The 24,206-nt window shown below is 41.7% G+C and overlaps 1 protein-coding gene across 1 annotated transcript in view; it reads right to left on the bottom strand.

The window, feature by feature from the left end:
• fras1 (Fraser extracellular matrix complex subunit 1) overlaps positions 1 to 24,206 on the bottom strand; it is a 302,138-nt gene that overhangs the window by 276,152 nt on the left and 1,780 nt on the right. Inside the window, exon 2 of the mRNA XM_085367553.1 lies at positions 18,847 to 18,878. Within this exon, the coding sequence (XP_085223679.1) occupies positions 18,847 to 18,878 (32 nt within the window). The remainder of the gene's footprint in view (positions 1 to 18,846; positions 18,879 to 24,206) is intronic.

The following is a 24,206-nucleotide window of genomic DNA, read 5'->3' on the forward strand; positions in this document are numbered from 1 at the left end:
GCTCGGTCATTCTCCACCACCCTTGGGGGCATCTCCCATTTTGACCTCGGGACTTCCAGGTTATACTCGGCACAGATGTTCCTGTACACTATGCCGGCCACTTGGTTATGGCGTTCCATGTATGCCTTGCCTGCTAGCATCTTGCACCCTGCTGTTATGTGCTGGATTGTCTCTGGGGCATCTTTACACAGCCTGCACCTGGGGTCTTGCCTGGTGTGATAGACCCCAGCCTCTATGGATCTTGTGCTCAGAGCTTGTTCTTGTGCTGCCATGATTAGTGCCTCTGTGCTGTCTTTCAGTCCAGCTTTGTCCAGCCACTGGTAGGATTTCTGGATATCAGCCACCTCCTCTATCTGCCGGTGGTACATACCGTGCAGGGGCCTGTCCTTCCATGATGGTTCCTCGTCTCCCTCCTCTTTCTTGGGTTTCTGCTGCCTGAGGTATTCACTGAGCACTCGGTCAGTTGGGGCCATCTTCCCAATGTATTCTTGGATGTTCCTTGTCTCATCCTGGACTGTGGTGCTGACACTCACCAGTCCCCGGCCCCCTTCCTTCCGCTTAGCGTACAGCCTCAGGGTGCTGGACTTGGGGTGAAACCCTCCATGCATGGTCAGGAGCTTTCTTGTCTTTATGTCAGTGGCTTCTATCTCCTCCTTTGGCCAGCCTATTACCCCAGCAGGGTACCTGATCACGGGCAGGGCGTATGTGTTGATGGCCCGGATCTTGTTCTTACCATTCAGCTGACTCCTCAGGACTTGCCTGACCCTCTGCAGGTACTTGGTGGTTGCAGCCTTTCTAGCGGCCTCTTCATGGTTCCCATTTGCCTGCGGGATCCCCAGGTACTTGTAACTGTCCTCTATGTCTGCAATGTTGCCTTCTGGTAGTTCAATCCCCTCAGTTCTGACTACCTTCCCTCTCTTTGATACCATCCGACTACACTTCTCCAGTCCGAACGACATTCCAATGTCATTGCTGTATAGCCTGGTAGTGTGGATCAGTGAATCGATGTCTCGTTCACTCTTGGCATACAGCTTGATGTCATCCATGTACAGGAGGTGGCTGACAACTGCTCCGTTCCGTAGTCGGTATCCGTAGCCAGTCTTGTTAATGATCTCACTGAGGGGGTTCAGGCCTATGCAGAACAGCAGTGGGGACAGAGCATCTCCTTGGTAGATCCCGCACTTGATGGTGACTTGTGCTATGGGCTTGGAGTTGGCCTCTAGTGTTGTACGCCACATCCCCATTGAGTTCCTGATGAAGGCTCTTAGGGTCCCATTGATCTTGTACAATTCTAGGCATTCCAGTATCCAGCTGTGGGGCATTGAGTCATAGGCCTTCTTGTAATCAATCCAGGCAGTGCACAGGTTGGTCAGTCTGGTCTTGCAGTCTCGGCTGATTGTTCTGTCTACCAGTAGCTGGTGTTTTGCGCCTCTGGTATTCTTGCCAATTCCTTTCTGTGTCCCGCTCATGTATTGACCCATGTGCCTGTTCATCTTAGCCGATATGATGCCTGACAGGAGCTTCCATGTAGTACTGAGGCAGGTTATTGGTCGGTAGTTGGAGGGGACCGGTCCCTTCTTGGGGTCCTTGGGGATCAGGACCGTCCGGCCTTCAGTTAGCCATTCCGGGTGTCTCTCGTTAACTAGCAGCTGGTTCATTTGTGCTGCCAGACGCTCGTGGAGTGCAGTCAGCTTCTTCAGCCAGTAGGCGTGAACCATGTCGGGCCCTGGTGCTGTCCAACTCTTCATACTGGAGACCCTTTCTTGGATATCTGCCACTGTGATGGTTACTGGACCCTGTTCAGGGAGGTCGCTGTGGTCTGCCCTCAGATCCACTAGCCACTGAGCATTGCCGTTATGGGTTGCATCCTTCTCCCATATGCTCTTCCAGTATTGCTCCGTCTCCAGCCTTGGTGGTGCTGTTCTCTTATTGTTCCCTTGCCACTGAGAGTACATATATATATATATATATATACACACATACATATATATATATATATATATATATATATATATATATATATATATATATATACATACATACATACATACATACATCTTGTAATTCTGTCACAAACGCTCTTCTCTTGAAGTGAGAGTTTAAAAGGACACTAAAAACACAGTTCTAAGAACTCTGATAGTTCCTAGTTCCAACAGCGTTGACACAAAAAGAAAGCAAATTTTCCTCCAAGAGTTATAAAAGGTTCCTGTGGTTTGATCCTCGTGTTTTCAATTACTTTATTATGTCATTCATCATCCCTGTATTTACACTGTAAACAGAGAAATCCACCCATCTATCCATTCCCCTTCTGGAGGCTGGAGCCTTTCCCAGCTGACATGCCTGGACGAGAGACATTGGGCAGGTCACCAGTCTGTCGATGTGCTAAATATAAATCCATCAGGACAACAATTAGAAGTCTAAACCTGAACCTGAAGTGCTTCCACACCGAGTGTTCATATTAGACTCTCTACATCCTGAACCTCTTTAACGCCTCACTCTACCTGAAGTCTGTCTGGTTTCGCTCCACCTGCTTCATCAATAATCCATACGAGCCCAAGGGAAAATGTGGTTGACCAGTGATTGACTTCCTAGGAAAAATAGTTCCAACGAGGAGGGGAGGAGGAAGACAGGACTGACCGTGAATCACTGACAGCAGATGATGATCCTGCCTGAAAGCACAGAGTGGACGAAGAAGAGGCTGGACCGCTTGCTATAGATTCACTGCCAGGCTTAATGGAGAGCCCACCAGTCACTTCAACCACTTAAAACTGCAAGGTGCCAAAAGCCCATTCATCATCACCATTTCTTTATACGGAGTCCTTAAAAAACCCTGAATGTGAGGTCAGCAGGCGTCACAAAACAACACCAAGACTTCAAAGCTTAATTTGTATTTTTGATTAGCTTTTGGTTTATTTTTACAGATTTTACACATTTTGTCCTTCAGAAAACAAACAATGTTGGATTCTAATTTTTCCAATAGCGCATCTCAACAAAGACCTCACAGAATGAATGATTACTCATAATTTACTTTTTAAACAGAATAAATAAAAATGTTCTGTAATGTAATGGAAAAAAAATCCCACTTAGCTCTCAACTCTCAGCTTTTTAAAGCTTTCTGCATTGCAAACAATAGTGCTTAAGTAGTCTCTAAGCAGTTCTCTATTTGGATGTTCTCATTCTTCCAACCAGTATTCATGGACAGATACAGGAGGGAAAAGTAGGGATAAAGTTGAAAGAATGAGCCTTGTTTTGGGATCTGCTGCATGTGTGAACACGGCCATCAGAGCCAACAGGGACAAAAGCGGGGTTGAATGTAACTCTTCTCTGTCTAAACACTTGTAGCTCCAAGAGCCTGCGGGCACAGACGGAAAGAAAAGCAGAGCAAGAAAGACAAACTGAGGCATGTGGGGGGGCTGCATGCTGGTATTTACAGATAAGAGGCACACTGGCTTGAATGGTGAGCTGGGAATTAAAAGCTCTGAATGAAGTGAGAAACAAAAGACTGACAACCTCCCAGACCTTCAGCGATGACACTGTCACAGCCGGCACCGGATGGCCCGGAGGGTCGGAGAGGTCAGGGGTGGGGGAGGATTGACCACAAAGGGGAGAGGCTAGCTTGTTTGTTTGCCCATTAGCCCACCAATTGGGTGTTTGCCAAAGGTTGTACCACTTCAGTGCAGTCCTCCATAGCTCTGCATGTCTGCAAAGAACTGGTGGGGAAAAAAGGCTTAGTTCCAGGCGAGAAAGCATGGCGAGCTCTCATTTAGGCCCAGCGGCAGCGCTGAGGCATGGGATAGCGTCAAGCAGAGGGTCTCAAACCAAGGTTTAGAGCCATGCGAGAGGCCTCTGTTGCATGAAACATGGAACAATAAAGTTTTTGATAAAATGATCAGTCCTTTTGGTCAACTGAAACCTTCTTGTAGTATATAAACCAAACTTCTTTTTTCCTTCAGTCACCCACATCAATCACCTTTCAAGGTAACGTGTTCTATATTAGTAATGCTCTAAAGAAAAATGTCTCATCATTCATCTCACAGCCAAGGCTCCGTCACACAGAGTGCTGGGAAAAAACAAGAAAAAACTCCAATGTCATCCAGCTAAGCAACTACAGCATAATCCACAACAAACTGCACTGGCCCCCCAGTTACAGTTCCACACTGAGCTACAATACCTGTACCATTTATATTACTCAAGCTGGACTTCCCCGATCTCACATCTTACCTGTACATGAAGAGACATGCCTGGACTGACAAAGCCTCGGGGAGAAACACGACTGTTTTCCATCCTTACATAGCCTTCAGGCACAGACTGTGAGCTTTGAGCAGTCCTATAAGTTTATTACAGCCACTTGGCACAAGTTTAATACGTTTATTTATTACATTAAGTTTGATATATGTGCACCACAACAATGTATTCCTTCCACAATTTCTTTCTACTTTACATCCTCAGTACAGACTCGATACAACTAGAGGACACATCATACAAACAATGCAACACACAAAGGTTTGTGTGACCATGAACTTGTGCGTCTGTTCACAGACTCATCAAATCAAACCACTTGCAAATAAAAGTTGGCCTGCAATAATCAGCTACCTCCCCCAGGCTCTGTCTTGGAAAGTAGCTAGCAGTAACAATAACAGTGTGCTTGGCACTGACACAGACGCAACAACTCTCCACCTGCTGCAGGTTCTGGTTAAAGTGACCCTCCAGCTCACAGCAGCGCTTCAGAGCCGGACAAAGACTGCTGTCGTCGTGAGATTGCTTTATTCTTGCAGACAGATGCCAAAATGAGTAATCAAATATACTTAGAAGGACTTTAATATACTTCAAGGAGTCCTGGTAGGGAACTCTCCTTATGGAGCAAGACAATACAACCATGATCCATCATTAAAAATACCATATTACAAGGTGGTCCTTGCACATTTGTAGTTTGGCTCGTCCTGTATGTTATGTTAGTTCTTGCCGTCGTTGCTCAGGTGGAAATTAAAGCAAAGACTAACCTTGAAAAATCTTCCAGTGCTCAAAGTTTTCATGTTTTTGTCTTTACAGTCACGGATGTCTGAAGATGCAGATCGTTTTTAGAAAAAGTTTGTTTTTTCCCTGCCTGCACCACAAACATAAAAACAAATGAATTCACACCTAAAGAAATCTGTTTAGCAAGCAGTAAGGATAAAATGAACTGAAAAAAACGAAGTGCCATTTCCTCTCCTGGATGTTACACTTTAAGATTTAAACCACTGTAACCTGTAGCGCCTTACCGAGTAACTCTAGAGTATCCTTGAAACTTTAATGCCTCTACGCAATCCAAACCAATCTCAGTGATGGACGTATTGCTGTATATAGATTTCCCATTGAGCAAAACAAATGGGGAACTGCTGCTCTGGCTCAAAAATATACACAGGAATTCAAAATGCAAGAAGCAGTTTAACTTTAAAAGCATCATGAAAAGAGCAGCCAGTGTAGGCACCTCACAGCCTCGGGCCACTTAATAATTCAGATGTGGTACAGCCACGAATGGCAAGTCCTCAGATAATCTATTTCTGTGTCCTGGGCCACAGTACTTCTGAAAAGCGCCTATTCTCCTGACATCAGTGCGGCCGGCGCTCGTCTCATTATGTTCGGAACTTCACACATCACAGGAGCAGGAAAAACCTCTCAAAGGGATAAACAGCGAGGCGCAGTGTGAGCGAGGTTTAATTTGGATAAATCAGCATTCACAATCTAACAGAACTCCTCAGTAAGCCGAGTAGGTAAAGAAAAACTCGCTGCAGTCAACGCGAGGCTTTATCCACTCAACAGTGGCAGTGACAGAAAGTGCAGCACAGCATGTCCCAGACTGAACTTTATGTGATGTTTATGCTGAGCACCAAACCCAAACGGATGAGTCGTCACTGATTGAACCGATTTAAATATTCTGGAAAACGAAAAGGAAGCCCGTCTTTTTAAAACAGAAACACGACATTACAATAAACTCCTACTGCAGGAAAAACTTGACAGACAATGCAGTGTTTATGAAGCTTCAACAAGCTTCATAAAGTTCATGTTGACACAAGATCAAATATAAAACATTAATATGCAGTGTGAGCGCTGCATCTGTTATTCATGCCACCAGAAAATCACCTAACAGATGCCAAAAAAGCAGCCATTTGATACTAGCTGTGTTTGTTTATGAAGAACGCTTGTGATGATTTACATTTTTTTCTTAAGGAAAGTTCAAAACCTGTCGTAAATTGGTGTAGATAGTCAAAATGCTTTGCAGTAACATACCGATCTTTGCATCTTTACATTACAAAACTGTTGTTTGTCCATTTGTGCTTTTTTGTATTTAGGATTTCAAAGTTTAATGTGATACAGAAGAAATTTAAGGGTTAGCAAGGAACCCACTCAATCAGCCCAGTTTCACGTCACTTTGAGTAACAGTTATGAAAATACAATATATTTTTTGTGTGTTCGAGGACACGAATTGTCAGATGCGTCACCTTGGCAGTCAAGAAGACAAAGTTTTAAAAGATGTGCCAAAGGTTACATTTTAACTTAAACCGTTGTCATTTTCTAAACCCAACTAAGTCACTGTTACTATTTTAATTTAAAAAAACAAACAATGGTAACAAATGAGGTGTATATAACTCAAACTTGGTGTGAAAGGCAAAACTATTAGCTCGATCATCACACTTTTAACTTCTTAACGAGCCAAATATATGTTTTTTGTATACATGGGCACATCAGTACACATCAGAGCAGAGAGGTGAAATGTTGTGTTCAGGGACACAAAATAATGTTGGGAAATTTGTGTTGAGGAACAAAAACAAAAGGAAACACAAATCAATAACTTAAAGGTTGAGAATAAAACTCATGTGAGACTGGATCCATAACAATAATACAGACTCCAGTAGAGGAGCTCGTCTTCAGGGTAGTTAAAATGCAGAATGTGACACCAGGGAAATACCAACAAAGGTGAGAAGTTTTCTCTTTTCTCTAAGCTACACGCAGATGTTTATAATGTGAAGCCTTTTGGATTTTACAGACTTTTGAGTTGAGTTGCGTGAGATGACACACATGTAAGGAGATGTGGCAGGAGTATCATCAGTCAGAGCCACGGTCAATATGTCAGGGAAAACAATGGGTGCTGCTGTTGCTGAACATGCTGGGTCCTGCATAGCGCTCTACAATGCCCTCGCTTCATGTGATAAAGTTGGTAAAGTTTCCACCTCCAGACACGGTGTTCGTGACTCCACAGTCATCATTTGTCGACCCAACTGAGGAATTCTTCTCTGCTTGGAGGAGGAAGGGGTAAAACCGACAGCCTCGTGATCTGATACATCTAAAGGAAGCAACGGATACTGGCTATAATGATGTCCCACCTGAGAGAGTGTGTGTCTGTGTGTAGTGTGACTTTACTGTGCTATACTTGGTGCTGTTCTAAGTTTATATATATCTCTTTGCTTTCTGATGCATACAGTTTCACTGTTTTCTCATTGTCAACAGTTATATTGTGTAAAGGTTTCAAATAAATCCTTCACATTTCATTTATGTCTGAAGACAAAAATGAAACGTGAGGTGGCTTTCAAAGTCAGTGCAGTTTTTTTTCCTTGATGTATTTATTGAGTTTTAAACTTTTACAATAACAACAGCATTAAACAAAACAAAAACAACAGAACAGAACAAAACAGACAAAAGCCCCGCCCCTCCCTGAGCCTGGTTCTGCCGGAGGTTTCTTCCTGTTAAAAGGGAGTTTTTCCTTCCCACTGTCGCCAAAGTGCTTGCTCATAGGGGGTGATATAATTGTTGGGTTTTTCTCTGTATGTATTATTGTAGGGTCTAGCTTACAATATAAAGCACCTTGAGGCAACTGTTGTTGTGATTTGGCGCTATATAAATAAAACTGAATTGAATTGAAAACAGAGAACCTGGCTTAAGAATACAAGTAAATAAATAGAAAATCCAGATACTTTGATTATGAGATAGAGTTAGCAATACTCAGTGGCATGCTTATATTATACCAGGGCCTGTGAGAAAATAGCAGAAATATCCAAACCGGCGTACACCATAAATGAGTCCCATATTTTATGAAACCTGTTGTCCCTACTATGTAACTTGCATGTTAGGAAGTCTACTCACACATATTCCAGTACGTCTGCTGCCATTGAGTCTTAGATGGGGCCGTGTGCGTGCTCCAGTTCAACAGGACACATTTCTTTGCAGTCAGTCAGTGCAGTTTTGAGAAAAGTGTAAAATCATTTAGCATTTAAGTCTTGACTGAAAGGTATTTATTGTTTTGTCACAGACTTGAAGTCACTGTCAAACTTTGTATATTGTGACAAAAAGGTTTTTGTTGTTTGTGATGTTTTGCACAGGTGAGTCTTTCCTATAAGATGGCCTTAACTGCTTTGGGAACTGCATCAGCGCAATGAAGAGTAACCATAATGAACTGATAGTTCAAGATAGCGCTGCAGCATTTTTAACAGAAAAAAACATGTTGTGGATCACAGTAATTGGCCTATAAAATAATAAAATTACCTTCTAGCTGTGATTTAACTGCATACCAAAAAGTTACAGTTCCTAGTTTTCTTAAATTAGTCAGCTCAGTCCTTTCTCAAAGAGAATATCTATATTTTTCACCCACCTTTGAATATTTAAAGACTGTTAAAACACCTTCAGTAACAGCTAATGGACGTGTTGTTCTAATAATAACAAAAATAATCATCAAGAAAACGCCAACAAAACTAACACTTCAGACGTCTTAAGTGGAACCTAGTATGCTTTTCATTATTTTCTATTATATAGTTACTGTTTTCAACAGTTTAGTTAAATTTGTGTAAATCTTATAAGTTACAATCTCATGTTTCAGACTGCTCCAAATGCTCGATTTCCTGTATTTCGTTCTCCTTTTTGGATTCGTATGATGTCATAGCAGATATTTATAATATGGTCATCTCACCTCACAAATGGCAGCTGGTAACAAGGTTGTTATGAGAGAGAGAGGAGATAAAACAGCTTTGTCCAGAGAGAAGATGAGCTGAAGGGCTGTACCAAGACCCAGTGTAAGATAAATAAGGATTATTCTGAATTGTGAATCATGCAAAGCTACTCTAGTAAAGCCCAACAATAATAAAATGGATAAAAATTATCATATTTTGTCTGCTTCAAATCAAGTTGGGTTTTCCTGTAAACAGTAATCAGACTGTTGGTGACAAAGATGCCCATAAACCACTCAGGAGCCAGAAATACTGCAATATTCATTCAGTTTAGCTTTCCAGTCGATGTTTCCTCTGCTGGTTTCAGGTGACCCCACCAGCCCAGGATTTCTTAACACGCTTAGAAGAAGAAATTGCTGACTCCGACTTTCTGTCTCATGCGAGTAAAGTGAAGTCGGGTTGCTGCTGTCAGATTTTGCACATTCTCTGACTTTGTTTTTGTCGCAGACTGTCACCTTTCAAATCGAGCTTCTTCTGCCCAAGCCCTCATCCTGTTTTCACTTTCATATCTGCTTTTGGCATTTCAGTATTTTCTGTTTTTCTGCTCTTGGCTCACTCCTGCAGCCGTGATGTGCGCCTGGGGTGAATGTCTCATCACTCAGGGGGTGTACAGAAATGAGGTCTGATTTGATTCGATCACATGGGTGGTTTAGAGCCCTGTATGGAGAACAGCAGTGGTCCTGTGGTCAGTGAGGAAATATCACTTCAGCTTCTGCATTAATCCACAAAGGAGCCTTGAAGAAGACAGTTTACCTCGATATACATATTCAGTCAAACAGCAGTCAGATCCTCTTACTTCTTTTAATATCATTTTTCACCACTGAACCCTACGGGGAACTGCGCTGATGGTTATGAATATCCATGATGAGGATATTACACCTCGGCACAGACGTCTCTCTCTCTCCTTTAAAAGAGCTTCTTGTATTTGCCTTCACTGAACTGTTTTAATTCGAGTTGGAGATGAAGTTTTTCTAGCTAGTTTTATTTTTAATTTTTTTTACAGTCAGGCTCATCAAACTCGAGTTGTGAAGCGTGTCGGGCAGCAGCGGCGATCAGACATACTGCTGAGATTGTTTTTCTGACGGTGACTGGAAGTCTTGTGCAAAACTATTTTCCTGAGAGATCACCTTGGAGAGCTGCACACACGTCGAAAGCTGTGATGCATTTCCACTGCGGGAAAATTATATACGGAGTTTTACTTCAGAGGGGAGGCCGTGTGAGGAAAAGTGATGAGGGCTACTCAGATTCAAAAGGTCCACAATGTCATCAACTACCTGACTCGCACACCCTTAAAAAGCAACATTAATGGCGTTGATCATTCGTATGCTTTAAATGTTATTCAAACATATTTACAAAATTCTTCTTTCTGATTGGCTCGTGTGAGTCTGTTTAAACCAGGGGTGCCCAATCCCGGTCCTCGAGAGCTACCGTCCTGCAGCTTTTAGATGCATCCCTACTCCAACACAGCTGAATCAAATGGTTTGATTACTTCTTCAGCATGCCATCGTGTTTGGCAAAGGCCTGATAACAAGCCATTCATTTGATTCAGCTGTGTTGGAGTAGGGATGCATCTAAAAGCTGCAGGATAGTAGCTCTCGAGGACTGGGATTGGGCAGCCCTGGTTTAAACTATTCATCAGGATGCTTCAATATTTAACCATCGCTCTATATCAGTGCTCCACAATCTGTTGACTATAGCAACAGCGCAGAGTCTGCACCAGCTTTGGAGACAAAGTTAAAGAGGGAAGGCTGATATGGGGTTAGGGAGGAGGGATGGTGGATATGGCGACCATGGCTCAGGGGGTTGGGAAGCGTATCTGTAACCGGAAGGTCGTCGGTTCGATCCTCTCGATGCTCTCTGTCCTGGTCGTTGTGTCCTTGGGCAAGACACTTTACCCTACCGCCTACTGGTGATGGCCAGAGGGGCCGATGGCGCGATATGGCAGCCTCGCTTCTGTCAGTCTGCCCCAGGGCAGCTGTGGCTACAACCGTAGCTGCCTCCACCAGTGTGTGAATGTGAGAGTGAATGAATAGTGGCATTGTAAAGCGCTTTGGGTGCCTTGAAAAGCGCTATATAAATCCAATCCATTATTATTATTATATATTTGACAATGGATGTTGAATTGAAGATTCATGGATGTAGTGAAGGAGGGCTGGTGTGACAGAGGAGGATGCTGGGATAGGGTGAGATGGTGGCAGATGACCCACTGTGGCGACCCCTGAAGGGAGCAGCTGATAGAAGTAGAAGAAGAAGGACCGACTGACTGAGATTAAATCTATTTAACAGCTATAGCAGGGGTAATTTATCACTACTGAAACTAAACTGGAAACAAACAACAACAGTCTGAGATGGGAAACCAGCACCATGGCATTTTTTTCTTATTTTGATTTGACTTGTAAAGTTATGATGTGAAGTTATGAACACTTCCAAAAGTTCCTGAATCTAGATCTGGAACGAAAAGACAACCAAGCTGTTGAGTCTCAGTGTCCTGATTTAAATTGATACACCAATTAATCTTATAATTCATCTTTAGAGACGGATTCGTTGGTGTTCAATCTTCTTTTGATCTCTTCCTCCTCTTCACCGATTGCATTATATCGTGTGTAATAAAACAATTTGCTTTACAAATAAACTTCACAGTTATTATTATTCTAAGTTGGGCCAAGCCCCATTACTCACGCTGCCCATAACTTTTTGAATAATCCTGCTAACCAGCAAACACACAAACAAACAAACAAACAAACAGATAATCATAATCTACTTGGCAGATGTAAAAAAAAAAGAGGGGGGGGGGGGGGGAGATGTGGGGTGAGTGGTCATGGTTTCGGGGTCAGGCTGTGGCTGAGTGGAGCGAGTTTAAACAGCATGTCGTCCAATTAAAAGTGTTTATAATTGTTCCAAATGGCTTCCCTTGAAGGCAGAGTCAAACTATCCACACCATCATCACCACCTAATATAAAGAATGAGGGTATCTTAGCATTAATTAACAGCAGATAGTGCTGAGACCAAAAAGGAGAGAGACGTCACAAACCTTGAGCATGTGAGAATGTCTTCAACGCTGCACATTTCACCAAGCAGCTCCCTCAAAGCAATAACTGCTCTAAAGTCGACCATTATTTGCTCCGGCACGTTCTTATATGAAGACATGAAAGCTATTTACAGGCTACAGCAATTCAAACAAAAGGAAGTGATCACAGTGTCAGTTTTGCACGTAAACACCGAACACGTGGACGACTCTAAGAACCGTCTGCGGGGCTGCAGAGAAATCAGAGCAGCTCAAAGAGACAAAAGATTTGCTTTCCCAAGTGCAGAGCAACAATATTCATTACCCTTTTATTGTTTACTATGGTGTGAACTCTCTGCGTGTGCATTATCGTGTGCATAATTGGACATGTCACAAGCTCAGCTGAGGAAAATAACTACTGGAGTCCTACTGAGAGGAATAACAAAGCAGTTCTTATTAAATCTGGAGTAAAAGTCTAAATATGCATGGAATGAGTTAGGACTGGAAGAAACTTCATTCTTCTAAAAACACATTTAGCAGTTCACTCCAAATGACACATTACTGTAATGTATCATCTTTAAAATGCAGCGCTGAAGGGGTGCAGGACAGGTAGGAACAGGCATTGTTAGGTCAATCCCAGCTCTGCTTCTTTGTAAACATACAGCTCAGACCTCTGTCCTGGTAGCGCTATTCTTGAGGTGCCCTATATTTTGATTCCTTGCGGACGGGTGACTTGCAATGCCAGGAATTCAAGCCTTGAGGGGCAAGTGATATATTTGGACATGGTGCTGCATGTTGTGGAGGCTCGCTGTCCTTCACTGCAGGCTTTAAACTCTTTTTCAGCGGCACGTCAGGCCCGGTGGCACACTGCACCGCTGCAATAAGTGCGAAGCATGAATCTGTCAGGACACATGTACTACACGTTACCCACAATCCCCTCAGCTTTGTACTGTACCGCCTGAGGGTGACTGAGAAACCTGAACTCCCGCCGACAGAAGAATTTGATTGTTTAGGAACAAATGCTTTCTATTTTTCTGTCACTACATATTTCAGAGAAATTACGCTTTCTTTACTCCACAGAAAAGTAAGAACATGAGGTAAGATGATAAATACTGCAAACCTTTCTGTTCTGGTTTGATAAAATTTAATTTTAACCATAAACTGTACATAAAAGATGGAGTCACATTGCCTGAGGTTTTTTTTGTTTTGTTTTTGTTTGTTTTTTTTCCTGTTACTCCTTTAAAGTGGATCTTAACAGATTTGAACATGCATGAAAAGAAAACTGCAGTTCATCTAACTGCCACAAGAGGCTCTAAAGTGTCTCAATCCCCTCAAACTTAAAATGCTTAACTTTACAGCACTGGTGCCTTTAGACCACTGTAATGGATTATTACATTATTACAGTGTCGTACAGACACTCAAGAAGCTTATGCTTCAGTTTTGCTGAGTTCTAGTACTTAAACCAATGGTAAACAATACTCAGCAACTAAAATAACTAGTCATATATTGGGAAAAACATCTAAAAATGTTGGTTCTAGATTGGAGATATGAGGACTTGCTGCCTTTCCTTCCCTTAAAAACAAAAATGTGTAAGTTATGTAAAGACATTGTTGGGTTTAGGACTTCTGGGCACTCAAAACAAGCAAAAGAAACAAAATACATAATTTATAATAAAATCAAAAGACTAATAATAAAAAATAAAGACACTTTATTTAGAAAGGCCAGAGAGTGAAACAGAGGTGACAGTCAAAAATGTATTCAGTTTAAAAACATTTAAATGAATCAATTAAATAAAGAGGCTCTTTCTCCGCCGGCAGCCATGTTGAGAAAACGCTGTAAGCGTTCAGGCTGGTATGAGCTGCAAGTTTGGGATATTCAGGATTTCCTCAGGGTGATGGCACCGCTGAAGGTCTTTCTGCAGACTGTTCAGGATGCTCTACAACCTCCAGGGCTGCAGCAGAGACACTGATTGTGATTCAGTCAGTGAAGAAATCCAAACAATGGCAAAGTTTGATCACGGGAAAACTTCTACCACGAGAATTCGACTCTTACATGTGGGAAAATTAGAACTTGTAAGGCCTTTATTAACATTGAATATTAATACTGAAGAACAAGTCAGAAAAACAGTAAGTATTTCTACAGCAGTGCTCACAGTGATGCCTCCCGAACACTAATTGTTATTTCACACATTGGCTGTTGGAAGATCAGACAGTTTGCTGCCGGCTGTCTGAACGGTTACTTGTTCTGATTTCCCAGATGGCTGCTGTCAAAAGACAATTTTAAATCCATCTTTGATGTAAAATAGACAGACCATATTGTCCGAATCTCCCCAGCCATCTGTGTGTCCAAATGTCCTTCTCTTCTAAATCAAAAAACATGCAGACATAAACTGTATATAAAAGACAGGAACAGCACCAGTTAGTTAGTGAGGTCTCTGAATATGTGAAACAGTGCACGTTCATATCTTAGCAACTTGTAAAGGACACTTTAAACCATGCCCTTTTATCTTTACCTTTTTTACTCTAATAGGGACGTTAACTTACATAAAGTATACTACTGTATTCATGAATACTTGGACCCAGCAACTGAGACCATGAATTTATTCGAAAACCTTTTATGAATAAATCACAACATCAGAGAAGTCGACCCCTGCTGGCCATTAGCAAGAATGCAGCTTCAAAGAACTTTGCTTTTAGAAAGCATAGTTCATCTTTTATACGCGCTATCTGAACCCATGCATTACACCTACAGGAGCTGCTTAGCCGTTGAGACCCATGTCATGAAGCTCTGCAGACACTCAGTCAGCAGAGAGCTGGCAACTTTTACGGCACATGGTGCTCTGCAGTTTAGTGCTGTGGTTCTGTGAATGCTTCCACAAATTCAGTCAAGCACCTAGCCGCGAGGTGCTTCATTTTATACCATATGGCAATGAGACTGAAAACACCTGAATTCAAAGATTAAGAGGAGTGTCCCTTGACATTTATCCAAGTATCACTGAGATTTGTGTGAAAACGCTTTGGTATGCAGATGCAAACGTCTGAAAATCCTTTTAGAAACCCAGTTACATGTAGACCTGTAGACCTTGAAATCATGGTTCACTAAGAGGACTCCAGCAAGGGAAGACCATGTCCTGTAATCTATGTCTGCGACTCTGACTGTGGAAATCAGATAAGTTCATTTCCTGGAATCTTAGAGTTTTAATAAAGCGCTGATTCAGAGCCGACACGTTCCTTTTAAACGTTTTAGTTTCCTGATAATCATTCATGTCCCTGATGACAGTTAAACTATATGATGATAACAATATGAACACATGCATACTGGATGTCAAAGCCCTTAGTAAATGCAGTACTTTTACTACTACTAATAAAAGTCTTCACTTTTCTTTACTGAAACAGTGAGGTTCATGGCAGTTCATGTGGCTGGAAATCCAGTTTTTCATGCAGTGAAGCCAACTGTGACACTTTTCCTGAAATGTATAAAAAATGCTCGTACGTAGGAAAAACATTAACTCATGTTTGACTGATCAATCAAACCACACAGCGTGAGTAAAACCTTGTGTATTTGAGCAGGCCAGAGAGGGTAAATGAAACGTGTGAGCACAAGTTGTAAAAAATAAAACTGCTGTGTTTGTCAAACTTATGTCAAACGTATGACTTTAACCATGAAATCGCTAAAGCGCTGAAAATAGCTGCAGGAAGTCGCTGAGAAAGATATGGGAAAACTGGCTCACTGACCTGATATGAAATAGGTCTGTGGTTTAAAATGCCTGTCAGCTCATATTTATTTATATTTATAATCACGCCTCTATGTCTTTTTAAATTTAGTTGTGACGAGTGATCAGAATGATCTTTGTTCAGGCACTGACAGAGTTATTATTGGCATAAATCAAGCCGATCGCTAAACCAAATCAAATAAAGAAATTAAAGTCTGGAAAAAGAAGAAAGAGCACACCGAGGACTTGTGATTATTTTCACCACAGAACCAAACACACAGAAGGCCCTGCAGGCTTTTACCGAGACCTGCACTTTAATCCGCGTGTTTCTTTTGCACATTTGTATCTATGGGCCCCCCACTCCAGGTGTTGAGGGGCCACCACTTACTTTGAACTCCAGGGGGGCCTTTTCCCAGCTGCGTTAGAACATGCTGGGACGTCCCTCCCGTCTCTCTGCCCTCATCTTTTCCCCCCTCTGTTCCACCCTCACTCCTCCTCCCCCCTTTTCCCTCCTAAAACACTAACTGAGCCATCCCTGTCTTTACGGCCCTGCTGCAAACATTCCCCTCCTTCAAAGCGGAGGGAAAAGTAACACAGGGGACAGGATGTGTTTGTGTGCATTTACAGGATTGCAGGTATGTTACAGCTTGCTGCTCTGAGCTTTGCTGTAATTACACTGATGACACAGCAGGAAAGAAGCAGGAGCTCATCATTAGTCTACCTGGGAACCGCAACTCTACTGCTGAGACCCTTGTTTAAGGCTTTTTAAGAGAGTTTACCATTTGCTGCAAGACACAAAGTGCACAGCAGCAAATTTCCTTCTTTTCTTTTGTTTTTCCTCAGGTTCAACTGCTAAAAGGAGAAAAAGATATGTTAAGGCTGAATCGTTTCAAAGTGCAAGCTGTGCTAATAATGAATGACTTTAACAGGTCAGCTTTTCTTTCTTTAAGAAGCCTCGGGAAGGAAACGCATTAGAAACATCATGTAGACCCTCAGAAGTCTTCACTTAAACCTGGCTGACAAATTTCTTTAAAGACTCGCGGCTCTTTCAGCCAAGGTTAAAATCGTGTAACTCACAGGAAAAAAACTAATCAGGGTTTTTATTAAATATATAAAATCTTCAAAGAAAAGTGTATCCTGATGAGGCAAAGCATTATGACCACCCCTGCCTCAGGTGCTGGCCGTCCTTTGCCAGCCTGTTGAGTGATTCCTGTTTTAATGGTTTGGCCCTTGTTGGCCTGTTACACCTGTTTTGGCTTAATATGTGTATTTTCACTGTGCACATTTCATGATAATTTTTTTTATGCAGCTGCATTCAACAGACAGCTGAAAGACAGACATTAAACAAAGAAAGATAACGACATTAAACATTTGAAAAAGCATTAGCGAAATGTAGTCAGATCAAAAAATGGTCTTTTGACTCCACCCACTATCTCTACATATATATTATGACATAGAAGATACAGTCAAATGTATTCCACCGTCTAACCCCCATGAAGGGAACTCCTAAAGCTAATGTGGACAGTGTTAGTGCTGATTTTAGTGCCAGTCCACATTAGCTGATAGCCAAAGCCTCTTGCTGAGTATCTGCAAGCTGCTTTGCAACCCACCTCCAGCCCAGATCATCATTTATTCTTTATCAGATTTAATCACTGCAGTGTTTGTTGTTATTGATGCTTACTCTGTTCAGTAATGCTAATCTTGTTGCTGCTCTGCCCTCGCTGGGCTTTGCGTTTACGTTCAAGAAAGGTCACGGAGGTCCCAGAATAGAGCCATACAGATAAAAAAGAAACTTTATTTTTCATGATTCTGACTGAAATAAGCTTTAAAAACTGCAACGTATGTCCACTTTATGTTTGTCCTCATCCTTTTTAACATGAAATATGGTGCGGAAGCCCAAGAACGAACCTGCAAGAACCCTGATCTTAACCAACACCAGTTCGAGCACTAACTTGCCAAACCAGAAGCAACTCCTGCAGCTCAGCAACTTGACAAAGGTTTGCAGTTATCTGGAATTAACCAGACTAAATCTCTATCTATCATATCGGGGTGAGAGCCACAGCTTCCATTCCAAGTGCTTACTGGGACTGAAAAAGTAAACAATCAACATTTCTGCTCATGGGATTACACAAATGCACATTATGGCTATGGCTATCCAACAAACATCATACACTTACTTACATCTCTACTATCATAATGAGCAGATACCTCTGCTGCCACACAGGTACAACAACCTCGTTGCTAGTAAAGCAACATGATTGGCCCATATGTTTCAGAATTTAGCTGTTGATTGGCTCTTTGGAGTCTATTAGATTTACCGCCATGGTTCTCTCTTGCAAAAGTCATCACCCAACATCACCCACTTTTCCCACTGCGTCTCAGTGTGAAGAACTCATCAATACCTGGTCCCAGAATAAAGCAGACAGACTGAAATCAGAAGAGTGCACCCGTGTGGTGTAAGGGGAAAAGTTAATAGGCTGGTCTGAGTTTATAATCATATAAATTACATCTGTGGGCAACCCCCGGCTGCCTGCACAGAGGAACAAAACCACTCCTCATCTGCCGATGCCTCTAGCCAAACACGACAACTTTAAACATTAAAATAACTCTCAAGCAAAGATATGAGTAACCAGCAGCCGGGTTTAAAGAATATAAAGCAGAAGCACACCTCAGAGCGAAGCGCTGGATGTTAGCCAATACCCAGCAGAACCACAAGAGCAAAGCTCATCATAAACTTCTTTTAAACTTTTTTTTTAGAACAGCCTAACCTTCAATTGGCAGCACAGCAGGAGACAGCAGCTCATCTTTGCTAGTGACCCTGCATCGCGCTCTTTCATCGCCATTATCAAACACAAAGCCAGGATCTTCTATGCATTATTGATGAGACACATCTTCTTAGCTACTTCTCAAACAACAGAGGATGCGCAGCAACTCCTACCGATAATACCTCGTACCGCCTATCCTCGAATACAAACACACAGGTAAGAGCTTCAAACGTCAGTCACACCAACCTGCTCAAGTCTCCAGTGAATAATGCACGAGCTAAGACCCATTAAGCCATATAAACACAACAGATTCTGTGAACAGTAGGGACGGAGATTTAAAGCGGTGCTAGGCAAGAGGTAGGAGAGTACAAAAGGAGTTGGTGTACCTACCGCATGCAGCGCTCCTTCATAGATACAAGCTCCTGGGGTGACATAGAAGGAAGAGAGGGAGAGATACAGAAAAAAACACACCATTAGTATCAGAGTTCAGTCTGAATCATACCTGTGAGAGGATCCTGCAGATGGTTAAACAGCAAACGAGCTGTATGAAGGATAATCAATCAGTTCCCCTGTTAAGATGCAGGTTTATAAAGTTCTTAGTGCGATGACAAGCTCTGAAAGAGATCAGGACATGTCTGCAACACAGAGACTCAAGCCCAGTGGGATAATAATACAAAAACAAGCTTATAAATATTAAAGTTTCATGTTTGTAATTGACTAACATACAGTTTTGACCAAACAGTTACACAGCAATGCACCACTTTGCTGTAGTTATGCTTCTAAAAAGGTTTGGAAATATGTAAACAGAGCTGGGATTTATTGAACCCCTAATAACTATGATACACTGCAGAAATGAGAGGGGGTAGCTGAGGCTGACAGGTTGGGTTCCTCTTACACTGTAATCAGGTAATCAATGTTATTCACCTGCCCTGTGAGTGGTTTGATACTTATGGCTAATCAGCATGTTTAAAGACATAATCTCATGTGTGGATCGCCAAGCAGCCGTATCAGTAGAGACCACACTCGAGTTTTTATTCATCGCATTAACGTTCTAGATTTTAAAAAAATCTATTTCACTGATTATTATGAACAGAACAATGAAATGACTGTTATAATGACTGTTATTTTCATATTTTATACATCTATTATGTTATTAAACTGCAGGGTGCCACTGATTATCTTTGCTCCGTCTGAGAGCTAAATGTTTAACAAAAACACAAACAGATAGATGCACAGGCAGCACGCGCCTCGGCCCAGCCGGGGCTCCGAGCCTCACGACACCAGACCTGGGAAATCTAAGCTGCCTCAGGGGAAAGTACAGCAAGAGGTAAACATTTACCATAATGGTCGAGATGGGAAAACAAGAATACAGTTACAGTTATGCCCTCATAAAGGATGCCCGAGAGCGAGTGTGTTTATGCTGCTGCACCATGCTATAGTCTCTTTATCACACTGTATGGGAGAAAGAGTGCTGTGTAAAATATAATCTGGTGGTTTAATCAGTTTGGGGAAGACACAGTGGAGAGGTTTACTTTTCAGTTCTGCCTGCTAAAGAAAAATCCAACTAACAGTTCAGATTGTAAACAATTATCAACACTCTTTGAATCTCAGGCATTAATTAACAGATTAAATGTTGGTGTCTTTGAGAGAGAGTGTCATTTTATCTGAGCATGGGTTTAATATCATCTAGTTTGCAGGTTTTTTAAAAGATGGATTGTATTCATATCAAGTGCACACAGGGATTTCTGGCACAACTTTCCCTGCTCCCAAAGTACATGGAAATCCTTATTTTTGGTCTCACTTGTGTTTTAAACATACAGCCTTTTAGATTATTGTTAAAATCATCTATGATGGGAACAAAAGTTTGCTCTTTGACTGTTTTTTAATGAATTTTATTTACACAAGCGTCTCATGGCCCTTTATATTTTAGAGGGAAAATTCCACAGATCAGATCCTCTATGAAAGAATTGGGAACAATATGGCCACGCCCACCTGACCAGCCCACGTGAGGTAGATGGAAAATTAGGATTCAAATACAAATAAGCACACTTCATGCATCAGCTGCTGTTTTTCACATTTCAACTAACAAACTCTATTTGATAAATTAGTGATTTTACTGGAAATGACAATACAGGTTTTTTTGCTTTTATTTTGAAGGCAGCTTCAGTGTAAATGTGTTGCAACAAAGGTTTATAAGGGTTTTGAGTTTGCTAGCCTTGAAAGATGTCAGCTCATACTAAAAAAAGACATTTCAATTGAGAAAAAGAAGGAAACTGACTTTTGCTGAGCAGGAACAGACATCTGAACCTTTGCTGCAAAATCAACAGGAACTCTTTACAGAGTGACAGCAGTCGAGACTAGCTTTGTGATTAAACACAGAATTACAAAAAAAAGCCGTTCTCCGATGGCGAGCTCATCAAAGAGTCCTTTGTGTACTGCTGTTAATTAATGCACTTGTTCAAGCCAAATGAGAAAAAAGGAGGCAGTCGAAAATGTGCCCCGTTCCAGGTGAACCCTAACAAGACTGATCAAGGACATTCAGTTGAAAACAAAGCAGACGAGTTTAACTTTTTCTCCTCAGTTTCTCATCTTTACTCCTGGACTACAGAAAGAGTTTGAGATTATGGAGCAGCTGGCAGCAAAGCGATGAATGAATGAAACTACAACAGAGGCTGAAATGGGACAAACTGACAGATGTTACAAACGAAGGCTGTCCAAATCTGGTGGGGAAAACATTTCTGACTTTTGAAGGCAAAAGAAAAAGTGAGTGAAATGAAATCTGAACTGAAATGAGTTTTTTTGCATTGTGTCATACATCAGGTGTAGTGTGAGTCAGTGCTAAGAATGAACCATTACAGACAGCTTAATTCGCCACTGACAGAGCGCTTCAAGTCAGCATCACCACTGGATTTTTTCTTCCTCTTTCAAAGAGGAAAACATTCCACAGACAAGGAGACAAGGATCTCCCTTTATATGTGAACAAACATTCTCAGTGATGCAGTTTAACAAATCCAGAGAGAGATCCTCTCTCAGTGACGATCAGCTGTCTGTTATCAGCTCAAATGTTGAACCGACTTTAATGCACATTCAAGCCTAAAACAGACTAGATTTCTCTCACTGGGGTCAGAGACGTAAAAGACGAGCTGAAAAACTGCAGGTGCAATCAAACTACAAGCAGCACTTTGTATAAAGTTAAAAGTCTTTGAAATTTTGTCAAAATGTGCACATTTTGTTCACAACTATTTTTGTGAAAGTTGTTTAAGTAGTGATAAATCGTTGGTGCTTTACCTGTTTCGTATTCCCATTAGATAATTTAAAATCATATCTTACCAGTTATAAAGAGAGCTTACTGGTCTGGTCCCCTACAACAGTTAAACTTTCTCATGTGGCCCCTTGGGAAAATTAATTACCCACCCCTGGATCAGCTTATCTTCTATGAGGATATTTGGCAATGGCGGTAAGGAAGAACTCCCTTTTAACAGGAAACGCTCCCCAGCTGAATGAGAGTTAAGAAGGAGACGTCATCTTTCGTGACATATTGAGGGATGAGGGCAAAGGGAAGACAGAAAAGATGAAAATATGGGAAAGAGCGGGCAAAAGTTGGTGACATGCAACAGTTGGATATAAACGCATCAGAGAGAAGTGCTCAGTGCATCATGGGAAGTACCCCAACAGTCTGAGCCTACAGCAGCATAACTAAGGGGTGGTTCAATGTCACATCGTCGTTTTTATCTGAAACGAAAGCTTGAAATTGAATCTTAAAAGTAGAGACGGTGTCTGTCTGCCGAATCCAAACTGGGAGCTCCATGAAATCGGAGCCTGACAGCTGAAGGCTCTGCCTCCCATTCTACTGCCACAGCACAGCAGTGGTGTCTCCCTCACGACTGAGGTGCATAAAACAAAACACTGTAACACCTTCTGTTAATTCTGGGTTTAATAGGGAGCCAATAAATAGAAGCTAATATGAGAGAAATATGATCTTCATATATGGTCTCTGAACTCTTACTGCAGCATTTTTGATCAGCTGAAGGCTTTTTTCACTGAGCTGTTAATAAAGAACTACAAAAGTCCATCCTAGAAATAACATATCCACGAAGCAGCATTTCAGCTTCTCTCTGACACAGGATGTTTCTCATTTCTGTAGATGGATTGTTGAAAGTGCAAGTTAAAGGATACATCCTGGACAAAAAATGACTCCAATCACTGTAGTGATGGAGGCTGAGGGAAAGCCATCTAGAAAGGAAAGTATTGATTTATGATACTTGCACATTTCAGCATGATAGTCTCATAAATAAGTGCAACCTTTATTAGCCTTTTTGAACTCAGTAATGCCAAGAAAAGATGCCGCATGACGGCTAAATGATGGTAAAAAATCTGTCTATAATCTGTGTTAATCACAGACCTTATTTCAGGAATTTAAGCAAAACTTTTTAAAACATTAACCTCCTAGCAATAAATAACATCTGGTTAGTCTCACTGCTGCACCTCAGAGTCAGGTTCAGCTTTTATAGGCCACATATCAGGTAATGAAACGAGGGCAGCTCCTAAACTTGGCCCACATCTGACCCACACAAGATACTTGCCAGTGTCATAACCGAGGTGTGAGAGCAACAGGAAGTCTGGATTAAGCACAAATGTGTCTGCTGAGACCAAAAAAACCCCAAACATGTATTGTCTTCATCATCATCGGGTTCTAAAACCACTTGAAACAGCAACAATGCCTGTATCCTTGTTTGGACTTTCATCCCTCCCTCAAATTTGAGGGAGGAAAGAACTTTGTTCGGTGGAAGATAATGGAGGATTATGGAAATCTGAAATAGGAAATGTTGTTCAAATTTAGATTTCATTGTCCATTTTCACAAGATGATTCTTTGTGAACAGGATCTTAAGGTATTAAACGGTGTTTGCTGGCAGTGAAGCCTTAAATGTCTGATCAGCTCAGGACAATCACGGCCTAAATACGTGTAGACTTTGACAGTACAGGCTGAAAATAAGATTACTAACAAAAAACAAGGACTAGATTTGCACACGTTTTACCACAGCTTCATATTTTCCTTTGATATCACATGTTGACACAGTTCATCATCACCTCTGAAAGAAATGTGCCACAAAATGAAATGATCAGCGCATCTTTTCGCTACAATAACCCAGAAATGCTTTGTGTTGAAATATAATCATTTGTACTGTTGTTCTAATCATTTAACTCCTATGATTAACCCAAACTTAAGCCTGCAAACAACCAAATCAATGTTTTATCAGATGAAAGTGCAGTCAAACTTCAAAGTGTTTAATTTACATAGACCCTGAGCTGGAATGCTTGCATATTCAACAATAACTGCCTGGATGAGTGCGACTCTAATCTGATTCGGTAACAGATAATAATTCTGCAGATGCTCAGAGCCACACTCAAAGCTCTACAAAGGAATCTTAATTGAAAAGCACTAATCTCATCATGACTCCAAACATTTGCCCAGAAAACGCCGTTCTCAGCTCGGCATTCAGTCCATCCTGCAGCACTCACTGTTGATCACATTTGAACATTTATAACCGTTTTGCTCTGCTCGCCGATGCCAGCATGCTCTCTTTTAAGCGCAGAAAGAAGCGAAGGGGTACCTTGCTTCATAAAAGTTTGAATCTGACTGAAGCAAGTCCTGCCAAGCAGAATGAACGCATGCCAAGAATAAGAGAGAGGATGCTAATGACTTTGGTAGGCATATGGTGCTGCTGCTGCTGCTGTTACATGCAGGCAG

Source organism: Diplotaxodon limnothrissa, linkage group LG12 (genome assembly GCF_057381915.1).
Source record: "Diplotaxodon limnothrissa isolate DT_005_m linkage group LG12, D_limnothrissa_male_GT1.1, whole genome shotgun sequence".
NCBI lineage: Eukaryota > Metazoa > Chordata > Actinopteri > Cichliformes > Cichlidae > Diplotaxodon > Diplotaxodon limnothrissa.